General features: G+C 47.2%; 2 protein-coding genes across 9 annotated transcripts; one reads left to right on the top strand and one right to left on the bottom strand.

Annotated features, from left to right (window-relative positions):
* Positions 1–616: 616 nt before the first annotated feature.
* On the bottom strand, positions 617–3,216 carry LOC125525204 (uncharacterized). 8 transcript variants are annotated; one of them, XR_007291200.2, is made up of 3 exons: positions 2,215–2,848; positions 1,649–1,704; positions 617–1,330 (listed from the first exon to the last, which is right to left on the bottom strand). XR_007291200.2 is itself a non-coding variant. In XM_048690214.2 (3 exons), exons 1-3 carry the CDS (start codon positions 2,853–2,855, stop codon positions 1,432–1,434), a joined length of 348 nt encoding a protein of 115 aa, XP_048546171.1. In that variant the 5' UTR covers positions 2,856–3,216; the 3' UTR covers positions 971–1,431. The 8 variants fall into 8 exon arrangements, 1 of the variants encoding a protein (XP_048546171.1); XR_007291203.2 differs by having other exon boundaries at positions 617–1,326; XR_007291202.2 differs by having other exon boundaries at positions 2,706–2,788.
* A 19,309-nt stretch (positions 3,217–22,525) lies between these two features.
* On the top strand, positions 22,526–23,734 carry LOC147960709 (uncharacterized). Its single transcript, XM_087533504.1, has one exon. The coding sequence runs from the start codon at positions 22,526–22,528 to the stop codon at positions 23,732–23,734; it is 1,209 nt and encodes a 402-aa protein (XP_087389630.1).
* The last annotated feature ends 445 nt before the right edge of the window (positions 23,735–24,179 follow it).

The raw sequence follows: 24,179 nt of genomic DNA, 5'->3' as shown, positions 1-24,179 counted from the left end.
TGAATTTAGTTTTTCCCTAGGTCAAAATTCTGTAACTTTGACCAAGTCTACATAAAGATGTGCTAATATGTGCAACATCTACCAAGGATAATTTCATCACTGCCTCACAACGGTACGATAATCAAACGTGATTTATGTAGTCGTGGGAACACGTTACCCCAGGTCATCAGGGACAATTAAGACACAATTTACCAAAGCTCCCCCTCCCCCGTCCCCTAGCCATGGGTAATAGCCCTAGCCCGTCTTGATTGATACTAGCGGGTAGTGCGCGGCGGCACGCCGCGCCACATGAATTGATAAGCTATTTGTTATCTTTGTAATTTCTGGTAAGTTCTCGCAAAACTCTGATTCGTTGCAAAGTAGTTCATATAAGGAAATGGTAGGCGACATGCCGTGCCTCGCCTATCCCTCAAGAAAAATGGCCATATTGAATGGCAATTCTGGCTTGCTTGGTGGAATATTTTTGGTGTTTTTCTTGTTCACACTGATCTGCAATACTACATAGATGAATAGTCAATTAGCCTAGTAGTTCAAAAGTGGCGAAAAAAACTATATGGTTGGTTCTAGTGCCGCAGAGTATACACTGACCAGTTACTTGGTATAAATAGTTAGAATCTCAAACTATAATCATGTTTCATTATTTTTTATACTTCCAACATTTTTGCACTGAAGTACACACAACACTATTTTACAACTCCATTTATTTTGTATATTCTAAAAGGCACACCTATGTGAATCTTAAAAACAAACTGGGTGTTGTTTACCTTGTCGTTGGCATTGCAATTGTCTTGTTCTAGACAACAAGAAAGTAGCCTCGTGCACTTTCAATTTAGGGTATCGATGTCCAGCAGATTTTTTGATCTCTCACCAATCCACCAATGGTCACACACATCCACTACTGCCCATAGCTGCTCGGAAAACCAAGCCTAAGAAATGTAATTTCCTGATGAAGAGACCAGAGTCAACAGCATCACCGGTATTCACAAGTCCAATTTTGAATCACTTCATACAGGTAGAAGTAGAACTTTTAACAAAATGTCTGTTTCAAAAGCTGATCCGTACTACTAAAATACACACTACACAGATTGGAAGTTCTACCCTCTTAGATAAGCTCTACCATCTTAGAGCAGCATATGTTGATTATCTGACCCTTGTTAGCTCAATAGTTGTAGCAAGCTCCAACATTCAAATGGCAAAGTTTTTTGGTTGGGGTGTTACCCCTATCAGTGTACTCTGCGAAGTAGATTCGATTGTATGAGAGGTTCCTCAGAAAATACAGTTGTATTGCTGAACTCTGCCTTCCCATTGTCCTCTAGGAAATTCCATCTTTCTAGCATACATTAAATAAATAAGAAGGATATAATCAGATCTTCTAAAAGGCAATTGCAGTACTAATCATAAATTGGGAGCTTCCTAACATAGGTAGTACAATTATATGACCAAACTAAGATGAATACAGAAGTTCACATGTCCAAGAGATTGCAAGTATTCTTTCACAAAAGTATCAAGTATCATTCCAATATCTAGCATAGCAGCAAATCTGTTGATCAAATACAGAGGTGATTGTGCAGATCTGCAAGCTTATAGAAACAACCGTGAGCAACAGTATAAGAAAATTGCAGTTTATACTAACATATAAATAACCTACCGGTACATATTCCACTTCCCAGTTTGCAACTTCCCAAGAAGAACAAAGCTGTAACCCTGCATTGAAGAAGCTATGTAAATTGAATTAACAATAACAATTTATTCCTAATAAGCGATTTCCCAAAATATAAATTATGTGCCAGTGTCCAAGCAAAATGCTAACTGGAATCATAACATGTACAGTTGAAACTGAGAAATGATAAGTTGTGTTCCGATGTACTCATCGAATCATCACTGACAGTTTGTTTCAAAATAAGACACTTCCCAGAGAAAGAAAAAAAACACATGCACTGTCGCCCTAGGGTACCTGCCATTTAAAGTCAAGTATGTAAAGCTCCACATGAGGACCAAAGTGAGTAGGTGAATATAATTCATTCTGCTCCAATCATGTGATTATGAACATAACAAAGCCATTTTAGTAGAAATGGAAGATGAAGCACTCGACCAAGGCTTTGGACCAAGGCCAAACACTTGAACCAGAAATGCACCAGTACCAACAACATGTCCTTGTACTTTATCAGAACCTTCATGGCAACAAAAAGCAAGGTAAGAAGAAAAGTAGTTTACCAAAGGGAGTGCGCAGTGGAGCACCAGTTGCTTCAAGGCTCACTGACGTTCATAGCAATATGGCACAATTACAGGCTCAAATGGAGAATCGTTAGGAAAATTTAGAGTTCCAAGGCAAATATTGAGTGTGATTGATAACTGATATACAATGGCCTCATATAGAACTGAACAAAATCTACTGCTGGGAAATTTGTCTAATTGAAAGTATATTTTTCTCACTCCAAGGTAAAAAATCAACTGTCCAGAACAGTGGCCTGATAAGCATTGGGGAAAATTTCTCGCTTCAAGCAAGACCATGTATGGATAACTCCAAGGCGATCCAGCAGTCTAGAACAATGGCCGAATGCCCTAATCCTTATGCATTAGGTGCACGAGTGTCGAGTGCAGGGATAACTGAGACATCCAGATTTTCAAAACTCTAACGCGTAACAAACACGTAACAAAATAAGACGTGCTCACATGCATAAAGTATGGTTTGAGGATGAAAAAACCTGCCCTATGTCTCTCCGGGCGCGCTCCTTGCTGGCCTCTCCGCATCCACTTCGTTCGTTCTCCAATTCTGCTCCTCGTGGGCGAGACAGCCGAGGTGGAAGTGGATGGACGCAACCAGGTAGAGGAAGAATAGACGGAACCCACATCATTGGGGCTGGCCGACAGCCGGTTGCAGGTCGAGACGTCGAGTTCCAGGACCGGCAGGCGGCTGGTGCTGCTGGGAGATTGTTGGGGAGCCGCCGCTCTCTCTCAACCTCGTCGAGTGATGGGGAGCCCAGCCGCCGTGGGACTGCCGCCAAGCCGTCCGTCGGCTCCTCAGCGGACGGAGACAAGGAGATTAGCGGCGGGCGACGTGACACGGGGAGTGGTGCTCTCCGTCCACGCCATCCTCTTGATGGCGGGTTCCCTGGCTGCAAAGCTAGGAGGTACGGCTGTGGCGATTTCTTCGGAGAGATCGCAAACAATAGAGAGATAGGGGGTGGGCGACGAGAGGACCAGGAGGCCAAGCATTTATAGGCGGCCCAAAAGAAACGTACAAACGGCTTCGACTGGAAAAGCCCAGAAGAACACTGCGTGTCAATCGGAAGAATTTGTAGTCAACGGCGGGGGTCGGACGTGGCTACATGCATGGCCCGTGAGGGGCGCGTGGAGCGGGAACGAACCCACGCGAAGCTGGAGGCGCCACGTAAAGTTGAACGTGTAGACCAGTACAAAAATAAGGAACTCTCTGGTAGAACGTGCAGCGGGAGACAAGAACTGGCAACCACAACGTCAAATCGAACTGTTTAAAAGACCCAACCAGAGAAAAAAAATCACGCCCAAAGAACTACAACGTACACGCGTCACGCTTCAAACAGCGGTAAAATTTTTTCCAAAAAAACCAGGTAAATGAATCCCTTACGGGCTTAGTCTTCTTAATATATTATGGAAAAGATTACGATCAGGGTTGCAAAGAGTGGATCCACAAGTTGGTAGGCAACTTGGCAGGCTATCATGGACAATCTAGGCGAGATGCCCCAAATCACTAGGCACTAGTAGAAAAAGGGCCTTTAGTCCCAGTTCATAAGGGTCTTTTCCGGTTTTGGAACCGGGACTAAAGGGTCGGTACTAAAGCCTCCCTCTTTAGTCCCGGTTCTTACTGAAATCGGGGTGGCCGCTGCCTGAAGGTCCACCTTTAGTCCTGGTTGGTAACACCAACTGGTACTAAAGGAATTTTTATGAAATTTTTTGAATTTTTTTAAGATTTTTTTTCGAATTTCAAATTTCTAAATTATTTTAACCTCTAATCTCTAATCACCCCTCATCACTGCTCAATTTAACCTTTAGTCTCTAATCACCACTCATCATTCTAAATCATCTAACTTCCCAAACGGTCACCCATCCTCTCACTATTCCAGCCTGAGCACGCTTAACTTCCGGGTTCTATTCTCCCTCGTTTCCAAATCTGCACTTGCTGTTTTCCTGACAATAGTAAGATGTCAATCCTATTAACCCTCAGGAATTTAGCTTGAGCATGAAGTTACACATTTCACTGTTTGAGTTTGAAACTATTGTTCTAAAAATCAATAATTATTTAGTAAAACTAATATTTCTTGAATAAGTAGTTTGACCACAGTTTGACCAGATTTGACCAAAATTCAAAAAACTAAAATAATTATTTAGTAACACTAATATTTCTTGAATAAGTAGTTTGATCACAGTTTGACCATAGTTGACCAAAATTCAAAAAAACTAAAATAATTATTTAGTAACACTAATATTCTTGAATAATTATTTAGTAACACTAATACTTCTTGAATAAGTAGTTTGACCATAGTTTGACCAGATTTAACAAAAATTCAAAAAAAACATAACTTTTTTCCTTTTAGAATTTGAGGATTCTAAAAAATTGCAAACATGCCGTAGGCTGTCTCCATCGGATGCGCATTTTCGTGCTGAATTTTTTGATGCATTATACATTTTTTTCCGACATCGTATGCAAAAGTTATAGCCGTTTTACATTTTCCCTACACTTTTTGCAAAACATGTCCAAATTTAAGTTTCTAATTTTCCTAACTACTAGATGTAGTAATATAACTACCTCTCGAAGGATTTTATTTTTTGAAGTTTTTATCATTTTCTTTTAATTTTTTCAAAACATAAAAGGCGATCAGGGGGAGGGGGGGTAGAGTTTGAAAATGGGACCTTTAGTCCCGGTTTGAGACACAAACCAGGACTAAAGGGCATCGCACCCTTTAGTCTCGGTTAGTGTCCCAAACCGGGACTAAAGGGCTCAGGTGAACCGGGACTAATGCTTTAGCCGCACGAACCGGGACTTTGAACCGGGACTAATGTGAATATTGCCCCGTGACCAAAGCCCTGTTTTCTACTAGTGAGGGTTTCTAACTATTAGGTGATAGCTTGTGTAGATCTTGGTTGTCTTGCATGGGCCAATTGCCCACTTTATATTGGGGTGTAGGAGGTGGGGTAGACTCAAAAGTCCTCCCCGAACGCGTCTCTCTTCCTCCTCCTCCTCCTCTTCTATTGGGCAGTATTAGCAGGCTCTTCAGTTAATTTGGAATGATTAGACCACGCGAGTATACATTTTTTCACAGAGGAGGCTGCTATTGGGCAGTATTAGCAGGCTCTTCAATTAATTTGGAATGATTGATTTCCCCGCAAAAAAAAACTGGAATGATTAGACCAAGTGGGTATACATTTTTTCTACAGAGGAGGCGGCTATTGGGCAGTATTAGCAGGCTCTTCAATTAATTTGAAAAGATTAGACCATGTGAGTATACGTTAAACAGAGGAGGCGGCTATTGGGCAGTATTAGCAGGCTCTTCAATCAATTTAGAATGATTAGATTGTGTATGTGTCCGTTTTCTGGGGGTGTATGATGGTATTTTTCTGATTTCTAAGGGACAAAAGGTGCAGAAGCGACATATTCATGTCTGGTCAAATCATAGCGGACACATACACGCACGTGGATGTGGTCAACGAGCCTGCTAATACCGCCTACAGCTACGCACGTACAGCTAGCTTAACCTGATGCTCACCACCCATACAGTTCGATTTCTTGTTGACATGCTAATTAATCTAACCCTAAGAAAAAAATGGAGCTTTGAGAGTTCCAGACAGATGCAGGCAACTAATTAAGAAGGTAGCGTAAAAAAGGATGTAGCGTGCCGCCGTAGACGGTGCTGAATGACACGTTCATTTTGTGCGTGCACGCTCACCTGCGAGGCAACATCGTTTGTTGAACGTACATCCATAATTTTTTTCAGATCAAACTTGATTGTCTTCATTCAGCCTAGCTGGTGAGCATAAAGGAAGGTCTAGAATCAGTCCAACTCTAAGTGACCATCAGCGAGCAATCATGCATACTAAGCACAAAGATGGACCGATACATTGGCTAATTTATTTACATGTTGAATGTCAAAATCAAAATAAGAGAAAAGCGGAAGATAGCTCGCGCGATCCACATCGACCGACCGTATCCGCTGAAGACAAGAGCACGGGCAGCGTGTCGTTGCCTCTGCTGCTGTTATTTTTCGCTGAATTTCTCTTCTGTAACTTATGAACACAATCGACGCCGGCCCGGGCATGCAGCGCGTCGCCTCCGGCGATCACGACACGTATGCCGTACCGCTAGCGAATGGCACTTCGCCCGTGTGATTAATAAAAGGTTTAATTAATCAAAGTTCCAGCACTAACTCACGTCTGCATCGACGTATCATCAGCGGCGTGGGCTGCCGTCAGAGTCATGCATAGCTTTTTCTTTGCGCAGGTGCATCTCCTTGTGTGTAGCCTGAGTGACCGCGCGCACGCGTTTGTGCTGCACACTGAAAAATTGTGGAGTGCGACACAGAAAACGATAATAATATTCTAGTGCTCCCTTGGTCCGAGTTCGTTAGGCTCTTTCGTATTTTGGATTATTTTTTTATAATTTTTTTGAACAACTTTTTTATAATTCAAATGATTAATAAAATATGAGGTAAACGTTACAGAAAATATACTATTGGATTTGCTTTCGAAAGAGGTTTATAACGGTACAATTTCTGTGCCACATATTTATATTTCATCAATTAAATTTTGCCCAAAAACATGAGGATACTCAATAAGTCTGAAAGAAAGTTACCATTTGTATTAGGTTCAATCATCTATACCATTTGTGTTAGGTTAAATCATCTGTAAACGTCGATAACTACCCTTATCTGAATCTTTGTGACAAATATAATGTTAGTTCGCCAATTGAAATATTCGTACGATTGTTCGATCACTACACGTTTCTTCTTCGAGCAAGTCTTCCGGGCTTCGATCCTCCTCAAGTTTGTCTGTCGGGACGTATTAGATGCAGCTCCGGCGTAGACTCCCGCTAGTCCTGGGGGGAGGGTGGTGGTGGTGGTGGTGGGGGTGGGGGGGAGGTAGGTTAAGGCGATGATTGACCCTTCGGGTGCTTGTTCTTAGGGCACATGCACGGAGACTTCCTTGTTGTAATTGTTGAGATCGGTCTGGCTCCAGCATGGGAACGGCGACAACGATGCTTGTACGGCTAGTTCTTGCAACAACAGTGGCCGTTTAGTGTCCCATTGACCTCAATGCAATTTTTATTATGTTTAGGGCTTTGTATTTTTTATGAACTTTTATAATAGAAATAAGTCATTTTCACAAGAAAAAAAAACAGACCTACGTTATTGCAATATAACTAGGTGCCTTTGCTCTTCGAGAAAGGCTTGAGGTTCTTTTAGCTATAACTTTGTTTGTTCACCATGAAAAGTCGCTAACATCTATGATTCTTTTTGTGATTATAATCTTCTATACAAAAACTTGAGCATGCTTGAATTATTTTTAAGGATATCAATTAGGCCATAATAACCTATTTGCTCGTAAATCCGTGACTGAAACAATTTGTGCTAACTCTGAATGTCAGACTAGCTTTGTGTGTGTGTGTGTGTGTGTGTGTGTGTGTGTGTGTGTGTGTGTGTGTGTGTGTGTGTGTGTGTGTGTGTGTGTGTGTGTGTGTGTGTGCAGAACGCCCCTGCCCATATTTTTTCCAAGTGTGCAGGTTGTATCATGCATGGTAAACAACCTTCAACTTTTAAATATTCTATGGATTCTTGCTTTCTTAGAGTGGACGACCTTCGAAGACAAGAAAATACACACCGACAGGTTTCCAAAATCCAAAATGTCCGCTTTTGACAGTTAATGTTTGTGCAGCACTCAACAGTCAACAGCGGCTCTCCCCCATAGTTTTTCCTTTTCATTTTGTTTTTTGTAGATCTCCTCCATCGATCTGTTTGTGGGTTGAAACTGAAGCAGGAATGCATCCAGCAGTGCAGTGCATGCTGAGGAAGCAGGCAATACAAACTGCCACGTACGTTTGCCGCGTGCAAATGAAATAAGATTAGACAACATGCATCGATCGTGTGCACCAGCTAGGCACGGTACGTACTATATCGCATCAGCGATCAATAAACCACTATCTTTTGAAACGACATATATATTATTCCGCTTGGCGACACATTGCACATGGATCTAATTCCAGTTGGGTTCTTGCCCTTGCGGCAGACATGCGTGCATGTAACATTTTCCTAGCTACTGCTGTCGCTATCCTTGATTAAAACTGCCTAAGAATATAAGCAAGGGGATTGCTAAAAGTGATCACACATTTGCCAAGTCTTAGTCATTCTTTACTTTAATTTTTTTTAGTTTAGCTTTCAATCTATTTGTTGGGGTTGCCCTATTTTCGTGCAAATGTACTTTTAATGGTGGGATCGATCCAAGACAAGAGTGACGCCAACTTTTGAACTTTTTAGTCACCTCCGCCCTGGACCTTTTCATCCTACGATGATTATATATTTACGTGTGTAGTAAATTCTCACCTCAGCTAATGTTTGTCGAAATCCGCATGCAGCAGCGTGTTGGACTGGGCTCTACCTCTCTCTACCTATGAGTGCATGCCGGCCGGCCTATTCTCTTGTCTGTTAATTCTTTCCTAGAACACTTCATTATTTATTCTGACGATCAAGTGTCATTCATCACATCGGCCAGCTCGAAAATTCAAACAAGGAAATTTAAAATGCGCGTGGTCTCTTTCTCATACTAAAGTTATAGCTTTGCAGAAAATATGTAAAACCCTTAGGCCTCCTTTGGTTTGGAAGAATGGGAGTACCTAGAACTCATCTAGATGAGACGTAATTTGGTCTCATTCACCTGAAAAATAAGAACGGATACAACCCACGTCAGCACACACGCATCTTATAGCATCACATCCAATGGTTATAAAAGGTGAATGAGACCAAATTAAATCTCATCTAGATGAGTTCTAGCAAAACTGTGGAAGAATTTCATAGAAATTTTAGAGGATATAATTCTTATAGGATTTTTTTTCCTTTAGAGCCCTTTGGTTCGTAGGAATAGATTCCTATTCCTACATAGGATTGGTTCCTATCCTCCACATTTCATAGGAAAATAAAAATGAGCCTAGACTCAATGAAAAATTTCCTTTGGTGTCAACCAAATGACATCTCGTTTCCTATTCCTACTCATAGGATTTGAGATACATGCCATCTCATTTCCTACAAAATTCTTATTTCTATAATAATCCTATCTTATGAACCAAAAGAGGCCTTAAAGTTGACGGACTTGCATGAGGAAGGTCTGCAAAAGAAAAGAAGTCGGCCGAAAGGTGCTTTGCATGATTTGTCTGAAAGCTGAGCTCTGTGCTTGGGCTTTGGACTTTGGACGACGCGTAGATGCGCCGCCAATGGGTGTCAGAAAGTTGGTGTACATGTGTGTAACTTTACTTGTTGAGACCTTCTGGATCCTTTATATATGTTCACACCACTAACAGGTTTACAATATTTGTGCCCATGCTCCTCCGCTGCCACTATCTTCGTCTGATGTGCCCGGTGACCGATCTAGCTTAATTTCGGTGTTGAATATATCGTCAACAAAGAAATATTACCTTGCTATATATTAAAAATATAAATGTTTTTGCTAATTGTCAAATGATTGTTTTATGTTGTTGTAATCCTAATCAAGATTTTAAACCTGAAACCCCTTGTTCTTGCACGTCTGAGCAGAGTGCATGTGAAGTGTCTTGCATATGCAACTTTCTGTGCCAACTGATTCTAGCTTACATTACATGGTCAGGTTCCTAACACCGGCAAAAAAGGTTCTTTGTGGTGTAATCAACCCCCACAAATTCAAGTCTTAGATTTGGCATGGGTGCTTGTATTTCTCTTAGTTTATTTTAGGCTGTTCAACACTGTGCGTTCATTAGGAGATGTCATTTGCTGAGATAAACTATCCCTTTATTTTTATTTTATGTTTTCGAGCAGGGTAATTAGATAAAATCCAATGATTTTATCTTCTTTGTAACATAGTTGAAGTTTTTTTAATCGCTTTTTTGTGAGTTGTATCGCATATATTCACGAGAAATTTCTAGTTAACGTAAGAAAAAAAATACCTTCTGGCACATGCACCGATGTATTGCTCTACAAAAATTCAACTTATTCAAAACATTTTTTCAAGCGACTTACATATAGCCGGTCCCATTCAACTATACATAATCAAATACTACAATTTTTTCAATTTAGCTCATAGATTGTTAATTCAAATATTCATGATACAACCAAATCTTACTGAAATATATTGCAGCATTCCTACAACAATGCAGGGTATCATTTAGTTTTTGAAAAGACAACTCTAGTGATAGGACACATCTTCACTTTGATAGCTAAATAATAATTTCGTCCTGCACAACAGATATGACATGGTATTGAAGGTCATAATGGCATAGTACTATGAACACGTTAGGTACTCCCGACAACTTTTTGTTCATAGAATGTGTAATGTGCTCCTTGGTATTTCCCAGAAGAAATAATTCATTTCAGCAAATAAAAACGCAACAACAGAATGGACATGTTTCCAGCAAGCCATCAACCGAACAAAGCAGGTCGAACAAGACAAGGCAGTGAGCATGCACAATTAATGAAAGCTGATCACGCATATGGGCACTAGCTTTCTCAGCAAGCACTCGCGCCCACACAAGACCAAACGGCCGGCCAACAGCCATGCATGTCCGTATGTCCTGTGCATATCGAAATATCTAGAAACAAACCCACAAGGGTTGCATGCACATGGACATGGATGCATCCTGCTAAGTGTTTAGGTGGTAGCTAGCTGTTATGCGTACCATTGGTAAAATCAGAGAAGCTAGCTAGCCTCCATGAGTTGAGTTCAATCACCTTTTATGCTACTAGCTAGCTAGGCTGTGCATGAGTGCATGTGTGCGTGTCTTTCGCTGTACGCTATTCTTCTTGACATTCTGCACTACTCCTCTGTGGTCAAATCGGAGCGGAACACATGCATGTGGTCGGTCAATCATCTTGCTATAGCTATTGGTAGCTTCAACTGATCATCTGGGTACGCATGTCTGCGATCGAGTTGTACGTGTGTTCCTAAAAAGATATACACCACGCAAAGTAATAACTCAAGAACAAAAAGTTGCATCTTTATGTGCACGCGTGCTCTCTCTCCGGATCACCAAGAGTATATAATTTGACATCATAGTGAGCTATGAGAAAGGGAATCCGCGGACGGTGCCGGTGCAGGCCGGACTACACTACATGTAAGATGGTGCACCGGTCGAGCGAAAAGTTTGTGCACATGACTTTCTTGCATGCATGAGGCGACGACGTACGTACGTGCCGTGTAGATTTGCACGACGGCCACGGCGAAAAACGGTTAGCTAGCTGGATATGTACACGAACAGGAATTAGTTGATGCATGTGCTGATGTGGATGAGCCATCCCGCAGTCCGTTCGTGTGCCAGCTGCATGCCATGCATGCTCGAGCGGTCCGCGTCGTTTCTTCTTTTTTATTTTGAGAAAGAAACGATCAGCATCGTTTAGACAAGCACGAGCGGACAAGGACAGGCCGACCCCGCGAGGAGACGGTTGAGATCGGTCGGTTCACTGGCGATCCACAGCACACCGTACGAGGAATGGGTGATGTCGTTCAGCTGCCTAACCAGCCGGCTGGAATCTTCATACTGTTTTGATAATGGAGATTAAGCACTTGATTATTCGATCGTCGTTTTCCGTAATTTCATGGACACGCCAACGACAAATTAACCCGAATATATCTTTGTTTGAGCATGCGGCACGCAGCACGCACGGAACGGCACGGACCAGGGAAAGAGAAAGCATCGAATCTCCCATGCATCTTTGCCCTAATTTCCCGTAGAATATGGACGGCGGTGGATCGACGCATAATACGCCTGAGTGCCGGCCGGCGCACCGTCTCCGCCGGGACGTCGTAGGCTCGTAGCGTCGCCGCTAAGCTACGCGCGGACTACTCGAACGGTACCATCTGAGCTGTGTTGAAGGAATCTCAACAAAAATTGCATGCACGCACCCGATCGAGGTATATATACTGTGTTACATAAGCTTGTGGTTGTTCGTCCAAAATGACACGACACACACTTAGCAAAATGCACTACGACGACCCCCTGATTAGTTTTTCTTGCCGTACATACCCGATGCTACTGATTTCTCCGTCCACGAGAACAGGGAACGGGATCATCTGCCATGAATATGACGCGTCACTAAAGTCAAGATAAGCTTAGCTAGGTGTGTGTAGGGTGTTTACAGGAGCGTTTTACATGTAGCAAATTCACTTAAGCTAAGCAGCTAGCATAGGATCGACCTGCAAAGTACTGCTCTCTCAAGTGATCTAAAACGTCTTAACAACACTTTGCATGCATGGCAGCTGGCAGCGTATCTGCGAACATATGTGTTGGACTGGACTATCTCCATGCTCGTGGTGATCGACCTGCCTAACCTCTCTTCCTTTTTTCCATCTCTCGCTCTTCGCTTTCTTATCTTGTGATCACTAGACTGCCTATAGCTGGCGTGCCTGTCTTATCCAGGATATTCAAGTCACCTAATTAGGGTAGACAAGTCACAATTGATGCCTTTGGCCTTATTGTTTTGCATCACCTTTAATAAAAATGACTATGTGCATCAATACAAAGGCAGGAGCTTTCAACCTACTTTTCGGGAAAAAGTCACTAGACTAGTAAGGCCGAGTAGATCCCTAGAAAATTTATTCATACGACAAGTCGCAGCAAAGATATATCTAAAAAAACTGAAAAAGATATATCTGGAAAAGTACTTAAAAACCTAAAGGTGAGATGATCAAATGTGTATCTTCTTTTGCAAATAAAAAAAGTATGAGATGACAAACTCTGTGCTGGGGCTCCGGGGCGATATGAGGGGGGGTCTGAAAATGAGTGAACCGTTAGGTGTACGGACTGGCGACTGCGCTGGCGACCGCGTGCCCTCGCCGGTGAGGCCTGCGGGCAGGGCTGCCCCGGCGGGGTGGACCTTGGTGAGCCGCAGGGTGGGGTCCCCCAGGTGCGCTCGCCGGCGGCGCGTGCTGGGGCGTCGCCGGCGGGGGTTGAGACCTGCCACAACCGTTTTTGGGCGCTGTCGGCGGAGTCTTCTGAAGATGACGAAGACGGGGACGAGCTCGCGGAGCAGATGCGCGTGGTGCCGGCGGGCCCGTCAATTGGGGACTTCGTGGCCTTCGCGGCGGACGTGCGAGGCCTGGGCGCCGAACGCAGGCGGCGATTTGCGCCGGGAGGGCACGGACCCAGGTCCACGGCGCTGCGCATTTGGCAACCCACGTCGGCTCGGTGTGTGGCCGCCGGCGAGGGGGATGCGACCGACACGGCTCGTCTCATCAGATCCATGGCGGCGGAGAGCTTGGTGGTGGACAAGGCGGTGCCGTCTAGGGAGGACTGGCCGTGCCTACCTGCCCCTTCGTCCCCGGCGGCGGTGGGTCGGGCGAGACCGCGGTCCCCGCCGTTGCCTAGGGTTGGTGCGGGTGGGCCGTGCGCTGTTGGGCCTGGGCCGGTGGGCGCGACTGACAGTGGGTCGGGCGTGTCTGCCGGGTCGGGACAGGAGTTGGACCCAATTCTGTCTCCGCATGGGCCCCCAAGGCCCGTTGCGTCGTGGCCTACCTTGCGCCCGGTCTCTGGCTATATTTGGCTGAGACGCGGCTGCCTGGACCCTCATTTAGGGTTTCCAGCCACTGCAAGTGAGGTGCGGCGCCTCGCTCACTCCGCCCGCACACTCCAGATCTCACTCCCCCCTCCCGCTCTCCACAGATCCTTCGCGGCGGTGGTGATGGGAGATTGGCGCGCGGATAAGCGCCCCATGGAGATCTCGGATCCGAAGGCGGAGTGGCGTCGTGAGCGCGAGCTGCGAGACAAGGCTAAGCGGGCGATGCGGGAGCGGTCGGATGGTCGGGAGGCCAGGGCCGAGCGCGGCGGATCCCGCGACCAGGGCGGGCGCGAGGGGGATTGGGGTCCTCCTCCCCCGTGGTGGATTCAGCAGCAGGAAAGACGGAAGAAGAAGAAGGTCAGTCAACGACGGCGAGAGCTCGAGAAGAAGCCGGAGGCGCACCCTTTCTGTGGTGGGGGCCATGGAGACCCGCTGGCTCAGAAGCAGCGGGCGGCTGCAGATCCACTGGCAGTTACCTTCCCCTCCTCCTCCAAGGGCACGGCGGAGGAACCCATTCCGGTGGAGGAAGTGCCCGATGTGGAGTGCTTCAAATGCGGCCGCCTCGGGCACTATCAGTCCAAGTGCAAGTTCCCTCCCCTCTGTGTGCTGTGCAAGGAGGAGGGACATGCGTCTACGCACTGCCCGACGAGGGGTCGGCAGCTGCAATTGCAGATCATGGGGAGCGCTATCACCGGTGAGGGTTTCTTCTGCTTGGAGTTCGACGAGGAGGCCGAGGGTGAGCTGCCAGTGGATGCACGGATCGAGAATGCGGCCATCTTATCGGCTGAGCCAGGGCGGCTCAATCTCCGCATCCTCAAGCAGGAACTACAACACATGGTGACCGGATCTTGGGATTGGCAAGTGACACAGGTGGGCGACAATGATTTCTTGGTGGTTTTCCCTTCTGCAGATCTTCTTCACATGGCAAAGACGAGTGGGAAACTCTTTCTGTCAATCAATGACATCACGGCATCGGTTCGGGATATGCTCCACGAGGAGGTGCAGCCAATGGCCATGCCAGAGACTTGGGTCCGGTTGCACGGCATTCCAAAGAAACACAGGCGTGAGGACCGCATCAGGGAAGGGTTTCGGATGCTTGGCCGCCCGATAGTGGTGGATGAATTGTCCCTTATCAGGTTGGGGCCTGTGAGGATGAAGTTAGCTTGCAAGGCTCCGGAGAAACTGAATGGATTTGTGGAAGTGTGGTTCAATCATGAAGGGTACCAGATCAAAGTGGAGCGTGAGGTTCTGCCCAAGCGTGGGGGAGAACGTGTGATGAATGGTTCTGAACCTCCCAACCCCCCGCCAAAAGACTCTGCTGGTCACGGTGGAGCTCGGCCATCGGGTAGCGCTCCACCTAAAGGGGCCGCCCCTGGTAAGGAACCTCAGCGAGAGGACCCGGCGCTCGCCAAGGCCCCTGATGGCGACACCAAGATGCAGGAGGCGGGCGAAGAAGGGGATGACAGCCAACAGGACTACTCTATTGACACGGAGACTTGGGACAAGCTGGGAGCGGCGTCCACTGATTTGGGAGCCTTGGGTTCGGCGACCCAGGACACGGCGGTGAGTGTGCCACCCCTGGCCAGATCCCTGACGCTTTCCTTTGACGAGTATGGATCGAACATCCCGGCCCTGGCAAGGGCACAGACGAAAACTCAAGAGGTGGCTGGGGCCATTGTGGTTGCGGACCCGTTGTCTTCCCTTCCTGTGGAGCCGGGGACCAACATTGACGTGACCCCTGCCAACAAGCGGGGTTCCAACAGTGCGGGACGACAGGCTAAGAAGACGGCGGGGCGGAAGCCGGCCCCCAAGACAGTGTCGACGGTGGCGGTGGCGACGCTGGGTGGCGAGCTGGGGGAGGCGTTGGGCAAGGCAGACGTGGGCAGCAAGGCAAGACGCTCCAAGGCAACTCCGGTGACACCGCGGGCCCCCAGCGCCCGCGCCAAGGCCAAGCTGGGAGAATTGACGTCGTTGGAAAGTGCAAAACTGCGGCTCGCCGACAAGAACCTGGAGGTTACAGGTAATCCCCTACCATCTTACCGTATCTTGAATGCTTTTACGGATGAACAACTTGCTAGCATTCTGGATGATAGTGGCGTGGCGATTAGTGACCCTTGTAGCGAGATCATCTCTATGGTTCGTGCTCGAGAAGAAGCGCAGGCCATGCTGGCGGCTGCGGCTGCTCGTGGGGACGAACAGATCCAGCGCGCCAGCGTGCCGGGTGCGGACGGCAGCGAGGTAGTGCCCGAGGAGGAGACAGAGGCTAGGGAGGTCTCTGATTTTCCTTCTTCCAGTCGGATGCCGGCTAGGAAGCGCGTGGCGAAAGCGGTGACATCCAGGGGGGTGCGCCTGCGCAATCGTATCATTCAAAATGCGTTATCTTTTTTGGAACATTTGGGGTTGTGGCCACGGGGGCGGCGTACACAACTCAAGGACTACATTGCCAGAGAGAGGATTGACGTCGTAGCCCCTCAGGAAACGATCAAAGCTAACTTCTCGTTCCGTGATCTTCTGGCTTTCGATCCCTTACAGCGTTTCTCTTGGCACTGGTTGCCCTCTGCGGGCCACTCGGGTGGTATCTTAATGGGATGTAATAATGATATCTGTAATGTATTGCAATGGGATGTTGGTGAATTTTTTCTTTCTGCTACTATTAGTCACCGCGTCTTGGGCCTTTCGTGGGTAGTGGTGTGCGTTTATGGGCCGGCAGATCACTCACGCTCGGCTATTTTCCTTCAGGAACTGACTAACTTGGTAGGGACCAAGCGAGCTAGCAATTTGCCCCTGGTGGTTGGTGGGGACTTCAATCTTATTCGCTCGGGTGCGGACAAGAACAACGCCAACATTGACTGGACTCGGGTGTCCATGTTCAATGCGGCCATAGCGGCATCGGCGTTGCGTGAGGCCGCTCGGACCGGTGCGAGATACACTTGGACTAACAAGCAGTTGTGCCCGGTCCGGAGCGTGTTGGATAGGGTATTTTTTACCCCCGAATGGGAGGTTCTATTTCCCTTATGCAACCTGGTGGCTGAAACTAGAATCGGCTCAGACCATGTTCCGTTGATATTCTCTTCAGGGGAGGAATATATTAGGCGAAGCCCCCGATTCTATTTCGAAACGGCTTGGTTTGAGTCCGAGGGGTTTGCTCAGATGGTGTTGGATCGTTGGGACACGATCTGCCACCAGCTTGGGCCGCAACGGGGACCGGCAGAGCGCTGGAACTTGGCAGCAAGCAAACTCAGGGCTTTCCTGCATGGTTGGGGGGCTAACCACAGCAGCGAATCCAAGCGAGAGCGGGCCCAAATTGTTGAGGCAATTGCCGCGTTAGACTTGGAGGCTGACCGGCGGCCCTTCTCGGAGAGTGAATGGGCTGCTCGTTACGACTTGGAACGCCAAGTCCTTGCCATACTCCGGGCCGAAGAGGAGTACTGGCGCCGCAGGGGCGGGATCAAGTGGGTCACCATTTTTGACGCTAATACCGGCTATTTCCATGCTTACGCTAACGGTAGAAAACGTAAAAGTACGATCCTTAGACTTCAATCCGATCAAGGGCTCTTACTCTCCAACGAGCTCATCGTAGCTCACATCTATGAGTACTTCATCGGGCTGCTGGGAACGGCCGAGGAGAAAACTCTATGCTTCCGGGATGACCTTTGGGACCCTGCTGATCGGGTCTCTCAGGAGGAGAACGATGGGCTCGTCCTCTCTTTCCTTTCGGAGGAAATAGACCGTGCTGTGCATGATATGAAAACGGGCACGGCACCCGGTCCGGATGGGTGGTCGGTGGAATTCTTCAAGAAGTTCTGGACTAAGCTCAAAGATCTTTTCTACGACTTAGTGAATGGCTTTGTGCTAGGTACCGTTGACCTATCTCGTCTCAACTACGGGGCTATTAGTCTGAATCCTAAGGTTAAAGGGGCCGATGACATTAAGTAGTTCCGGCCTATCACTCTGATTAATGTCCCTTTCAAGATTTGTGCAAAAGCCTACGCCTCCCGCTTGGCGCCTGTCGCTCAACGAGTGATTAGTCCTAGCCAATCGGGTTTCCTCAAACAGCGTAATATTCTTGAAGGGCCGTTAGCGCTTCTCGAAATCGTTCATGAGCTCAAACGTACCAAGTCTAGAGGTGTTCTCCTTAAGTTAGATTTCGAAAAAGCGTACGATCGCGTGAACTGGGAGTTCGTGCGACAGGTCCTCATCAAAAAGGGTTTTGATGTGGGCTTTGTCCACCGTATCATGCACCTGGTTAGTAGTGGTCACACGGCCGTGACCATCAATGGTGTAATGGGAAAATTCTTTCACAACAAACGCGGCCTTAGCCAGGGAGACCCTAGTTCTCCTTTGATCTTCAACTTCGTTGCGGACGCTTTGGCGGCCTTGATCAGCAAAGCCAGGGCTGTGGGGCACATCAAAGGGTTGATCTCCCACCTCATCCCCGGCGGCGTGACCCATCTGCAATATGCGGATGACACGATGCTGCTTTTCGAGCCAGACGACCATAGCATAGCAACAAGTAAGTTGCTTTTGATTGCTTTTGAGATTCTTTCGGGTCTAAAGATTAATTTTCTCAAAAGCGAAGTGATCACCATAGGGATGGATGATCGCGAAGGTCGGAGAATCGCAAACTTGCTCAATTGTAGGATTGGGAATTTTCCGATCAAATACTTGGGACTACCGATAAACCACAAAAACTTGACGATTGCCGACTGGGCACCACTTTACGGCAAAGTGGTGAACCGGGTTAGTCCTTGGAGAGGTCGGTTCATGTCCTCTGCTGCTAGGCTGATTTTGACAATTCTAGCTTATCCTCCTTGCCTATATTTACGATGGGTATGTTCCTCCTAGCAGATGGAGTGCATGCCAAGCTTGACACGCCTCGCGCCCGGTTCTTTTGGGAAGGAACTGGGACAAAGCGCAAATACCATCTGGTTAAATGGGCTGCGGTCTGTCGCCCTAAGAAGTTCGGTGGTCTGGGGATCACGAATTCAAAGCTGATGAACGTTGCTCTCCTTACCAAATGGTGGTGGCGCCTTGCCCAAAACGAGAAGGGTCTCTGGGCTGATATTCTCTGGGCCAAGTATTTCCCGGATGGCAACCTCTTTAAGGCCAAACCCAAAGGATCGCCCTTTTGGAATGGCATTCAAGCGGTTAGGCCAGCGTTTGCGGTTGGGGCCCAGTTTATAGTTAACAATGGCAAGTCCACGCGGTTTTGGTTGGATTGCTGGAAGGGTCAAACGCCGCTGTGGCAGTCCTATACACAGCTGTACCAGCTTGCCACAGACACACACATTACGGTCGCTGACGCTCTCAGAGTGCACCCCCCGACGATCTCCTTCTTCAGACCTCTGGAAGCGGGAGAGGCGGCGGCTTGGGAGGCTTTGGTGGCTGAGCTCGAGGGATGGAGTCTCAGCCACGATCAAGATCAGATTGATTGGAAGCTTTCGGCTTCTCGTAAATTCTCGGTTAAATCCTTATACGAGAAGCTTACAGAGGGGACTGGGCTTGATATGACCAGGGGGCTGCGGAAGGTTGGCATTCCACTCAAAATCAAGATCTTTTTGTGGCAAATGTTTCGCAACCGTCTGCCAACATCGGACAATGTGGCCAAACGCAACGGGCCGGCGAACGGGACATGCGCCATCTACGGGCTTGGGGAGGACGCTAACCATGTCTTCTTCAAGTGCTGCCTTCAAGGTTGTCAGAGTCGCGATTTTGGATCAGATCGGAGCTCCAATGGTAGGATCGCAAATTGTAGAATCTTCACTATCAGGATCGTAGAAACGTAGATTCTATGAACTGAAGTCGTAGAATCATAGGAGTTAGTTTGGATCGTAAAGTCGTAGAATCGTATAACAGAATCGCGATTCTGACAACCTTGGCTGCCTTGCTAGATTGGCGTGGAGCGCGGTTAGGGACACATTTAAACAAAATTGGAACCCGCAAAATAGCTCAGACCTTCTTTCTTTATTAACCGCACAGAGGGGTGCGAACGCGTGTGTGGTATGGCGCTGCGTTGGGGCGCTGTTTTGGTCCATTTGGACTGTGAGGAACAAAATTACTATCGAACATAAATTCCCTGCTCACCCAGCTGAGAATTTTTTCAAATGCCATATTTTCCTACAGGCTTGGGCGCCATTGGGGAAGCAGCGTGATGAGGGGCGCATGAACAAGATCATGGTGCAGATCAAAGCATGCACGGCAAGAGCAAGACTTCAAGATCCGCCAGACTGAGCTTTTGCGTTTATTATCTTTATGGTTATGTGCTTTTAGCGTCCTCTTGAACTTTAGTATCTTACTTTGCCAGGACTGCGAGCCCGCTGAATCTAAATGTTATGTGGTTGTGGAGTTTCGACCCGGTTGGATGCTGCCTAGTGGCTTTATTAATTTAAAGTCGGACGCTTCGTGCGTCTACGTTCCAACAAACTCTGTGCTTGTTGGCTACTGGAGTAACTAAAAGGGTGTCCATCACCCTTCTGATCCTCTAAGAACCGTCATTTTGAACAAGGTTGCAGCTATTTATAAAAGTTTGACAAATAATATACTTAGACAGCTATTTATAAAAGTTTAACAAATAATATACTTAAAATACTAAAAATTGTGGGAGTCAGTTGCATGAACATGTCTGGAAAAGTACTTACCCATTTGTTCTTACATTTTGTAGAAAATGTTGTAAGAGAAACTGATTGTCAAAAATAGGAGTACATATTTTTAAGACCGTGGCACTATGGACCAAAACGGCAAATTTCACGTGACCGGAGGCTGTTCACACGAATCAACTCGACGAATTGGTTTTGAGTTATAACTTGTCGCAAATTTTCAGGACAAAAGAGGCAAATGAGAGGGACGCGTTAAACGCAAATAGGCGTAATCTTAGTCTTTGGCAGCAGTGCGGCGTTAGATCTTTATAAAGCCCCTTCGGGGATCCGCCTGGAGAATAGGCTAGCGTTTAGTGCCCAGGGCACCCTGTTCTTCTTCGTTCCTTTTTCTTTTCTCCTTGATCTTCGGATCGCCGCCTTTGTACCCTTTTCCACTGCTCTCTGCTTAAATCAATGAAACACCAGCCAATGCTGGTCCTTTAAAAAAACTTGTCGCAAATTAGTGAGTATAGAGTTTCTGAACCTGCTTGGCTAATAGACACAAGACTGATAAGCCCACGTCGATCAAACACACATGTTACAAATTTCTCAGTTTGTAAATAGATGTCAGATAAGTTCCTGTATAAAAATTCATATTTCTCTGTTTCAAATTGTAGCCGACATAGATTATTGTTATTTTTAAATGGATATACTTGTATAGTTTTGGATAAGTTTGGGATATTAGAGTGCTTCTTGACAGTGTTAATTATGTTGTTATGCTCATGTCTAGATTTTTTCCCTGTCTTGAAAATGGCAGAGTTCATGTCGCGGCAGTTGCAGCGACTACACTTCAATAGAGACGCTCTGATATAGTATTGCTGGTTTACTACTACTTCACATATTAATTATATTACCATGCAGCCGGCTGCAGCTTCGATCAAGTGGATGAGAATATTTATGACGAAATATAAATTGGAACGGAGGGAGTATAATCTAAGTCACTCTTAATTAGCCTGCAGCGGGTTGCCTCTTCCATCAAGTGGACGGGTATAATTATGTTACGTGATGAATGGCGAAAATAAAATGAGGATGGCATGCATAGACGTCTACATTTACAACTTCTAATTTGCTGGCTCTCCAGGGAAAATAATATATTCGTGCACGCCTTTACAATCGTTGCTAATCAAACAATCATCACAAGCTGATATAACTAATCTGGTCAATGACATCTCTATCCATGGCTATATATGAATAGCCGAAGAATGCTGGGGAGGAAGAGCACGCTGGGGATGAAGAAGACGACGGAAGCCCGGCGCGTACGCCCACGGCGGTGCCTCTGAGGCCACATCAGCTGCTGCCTCCAATGGCCCCCTCTTCACTCGGATGTGTGTCTTTCGGACCCAAGTCGGCTGTTGATTCCTTGAGGGAGGGTCTGGCCTTCACTCCGGCCCCTTCCATCCTGGGTCCTCGACCAGCGACCTCTGCCCCGGCAAGACGCAGGAAGCCGCTACCTCCAGGGTTCTCGCCACGCAGGAGCGCCAGAATCAGCAAGATGAATGATGGCAAGAACATCGGTCCGGTGCAACGTGCTCAAACGGTGCTGCTCCGCCGCATGGGTGTGATCAAGCCGGAAGAGCATCTGTCACAGGATGCACTCGAGGCGTATCTGAAGCTGTTCGACAAGCCACTAGCCCCCCACCACATTAGAGCTGTAACTGCCCTCTTCGATCCCGAATGAGCTGATTTTGACGAGCCTGCAATGGAGGGGTTTGCGGGTCTCGCGATACCGGAGTCCGTCGAGCCGTGTGGCGCCTAGTGGGGGGTCTGCTGCTGTTTTCGGGTCTCTACAATTTGCATCATGTCTTTAGGCATCTTGGTATGGAATGTGAGGGGACTTAATAATCCCGCCCGACGAGCGTCCATTAGGATGTTCATGCAATCCTGCAATGTTTCGCTTGTTTGTTTGCAAGAATCTAAATTGGAAGTGGTGGATATGTCGGTGGTTGGCCAGACCTTAGGGCCGGGCTTCGATGGCTTTGAGTATCTGCCAGCCGTGGGCACCAGGGGGGCATTCTTGTGGCATGGAAATCGGATTTGCTGCGGGTTTCGGTGATAAACAAAGGAGAATTCTCAATCACAAGCAACATCACTTCTCTTTAGAATGGCAAGGAATGGGTGTGCACCTCTATGTATGGGCCGCAAACTTTGGAGGACAAGGTGAGGTTCCTGCAGGAAATCGAGCTTATTGGGCAACAAATTCACCTCCCCTGGATAGTCAACAGGGACTTCAACCTTGTCAGAAATGTGGAGGAACGCAGCACAGGAAGAGGGAGCCGTCGGATCATTAATAAGTTTAGGCATACTATTAACAGTCTGGGCCTGCATGATATGCCGTTAGTGGGTCGGAAATACACGTGGAGCAACAAGCAAGAGCACTCGGTCATGGCTAGGCTCGATTGGGTGCTCTTCAACAACGCATGGGAGGAGGTCTACCCAATCAGTGATCTCCTGCCATTGAGCTCTAATGTGTCTGACCACTGTTCGCTTCTTCTAACTTGTGCGGAGGGCCGGCCAAGAGCGCACCGGTTCCGTTTTGAGAACTTTTGGTGCAAGCTGCCTGGATTTCATGACACGGTGAGGCAGGCGTGGGAGGAAGAAGTGGCCAGTTCGGATCCTGCTAAGATTTTCGGTATCAAGCTGCAGAGGACATCCAAAGCACTCTGTAGTTGGGGCCAGAAGAAGCAGAGCGCGATGGTGATCCAGTTTCAGATTGCCAATGAGGTGATTCTGCGCCTCGACACGGCACAAGAGCCGAGGGCCCTGTCGGCAGAGGAAAGAAGACTAAAGGGGTTCTTGAAAGGGAAGTGTCTTGCTTTAGCATCTCTGGAACGGGTCAGATTACGCCAACATGCTCATGTCAGAGACTTAAAGGAGGGGGATGCTAATTCCACATATTTCCACATGAAGGCCAATGGGCGGCGGAGGAGGTGTCTTATCCCGTTTCTGAAAGATGGGGAGCGCACTGTCACCAGTATGGAGGAGAAGTTGAGCCTGGCGCTGGAGTTCTTCAGGACCAGAATGGGCTGCTCCTCTTCTCCGGGTTGTTCACTCCGATGGGATGAGATGAACTTGCGTCCGTTATCTCCGGAGTGGGCGCACGGGCTGGAGGTACCGTTCACTGAAGATGAGATCAAGAAGGTTATCCAGGTCATGCCAGCAGACCGTGCTCCGGGACCAGATGGGTTCTCCGGCCTGTTTTTTCAAAGCTGTTGGCAGATTATTGTGAAAGACATCATGGTACTGATGCAAGCTCTCTACGAAGGCCGGTTTTACTCGTTCGGGGCCCTTAACTCTTCCATAGTTACTTTGCTTCCCAAGAATGAGGACCCGATGTAGCTTGGCGACTTCAGGCCGATCAACTTGATACATGGAACTGCGAAAATCTTTGCCAAGGCCTTGGCTACCAGGCTGCCCCCCTACTGCCTTCCTTAATATCCCAAGCACAAAGCGCTTTTGTCTGAAAATGGAGTATACATGAGAATTTTAAATTCATGCGGAACACGACAAGGGCTCTTCACACGAAGAAGCAACAGGCGGTCCTCATGAAGATTGATATTTCCAAAGCCTTTGATACTCTGTCCTGAGGTTTTTTGCTGGAGACCCTCAAAGCCAGGGGTTTTGGGGATAGGTGGTGTTCATGGATCTGTGGCCTGCTGAGCTCCTCATCTTCTTCCGTGATTATCAATGGGGAACTCAGCGATCCTTTCACCCTGGGTCAAGGTGTTCGTCAAGGCGATTCGCTGTCTCCAGCGCTGTTTATCCTGGCCATGGATGCTCTTCA

The sequence above is a fragment of the Triticum urartu genome, chromosome 7A (assembly GCF_056163025.1).
Source record: "Triticum urartu cultivar PI428250 chromosome 7A, HENAU_Tu73, whole genome shotgun sequence".
In the NCBI taxonomy this organism is placed as follows: domain Eukaryota; kingdom Viridiplantae; phylum Streptophyta; class Magnoliopsida; order Poales; family Poaceae; genus Triticum; species Triticum urartu.
The sequence above is the reverse complement of the archived record's forward strand: the minus strand, read 5'-3'. Positions and strand labels throughout refer to the sequence as shown.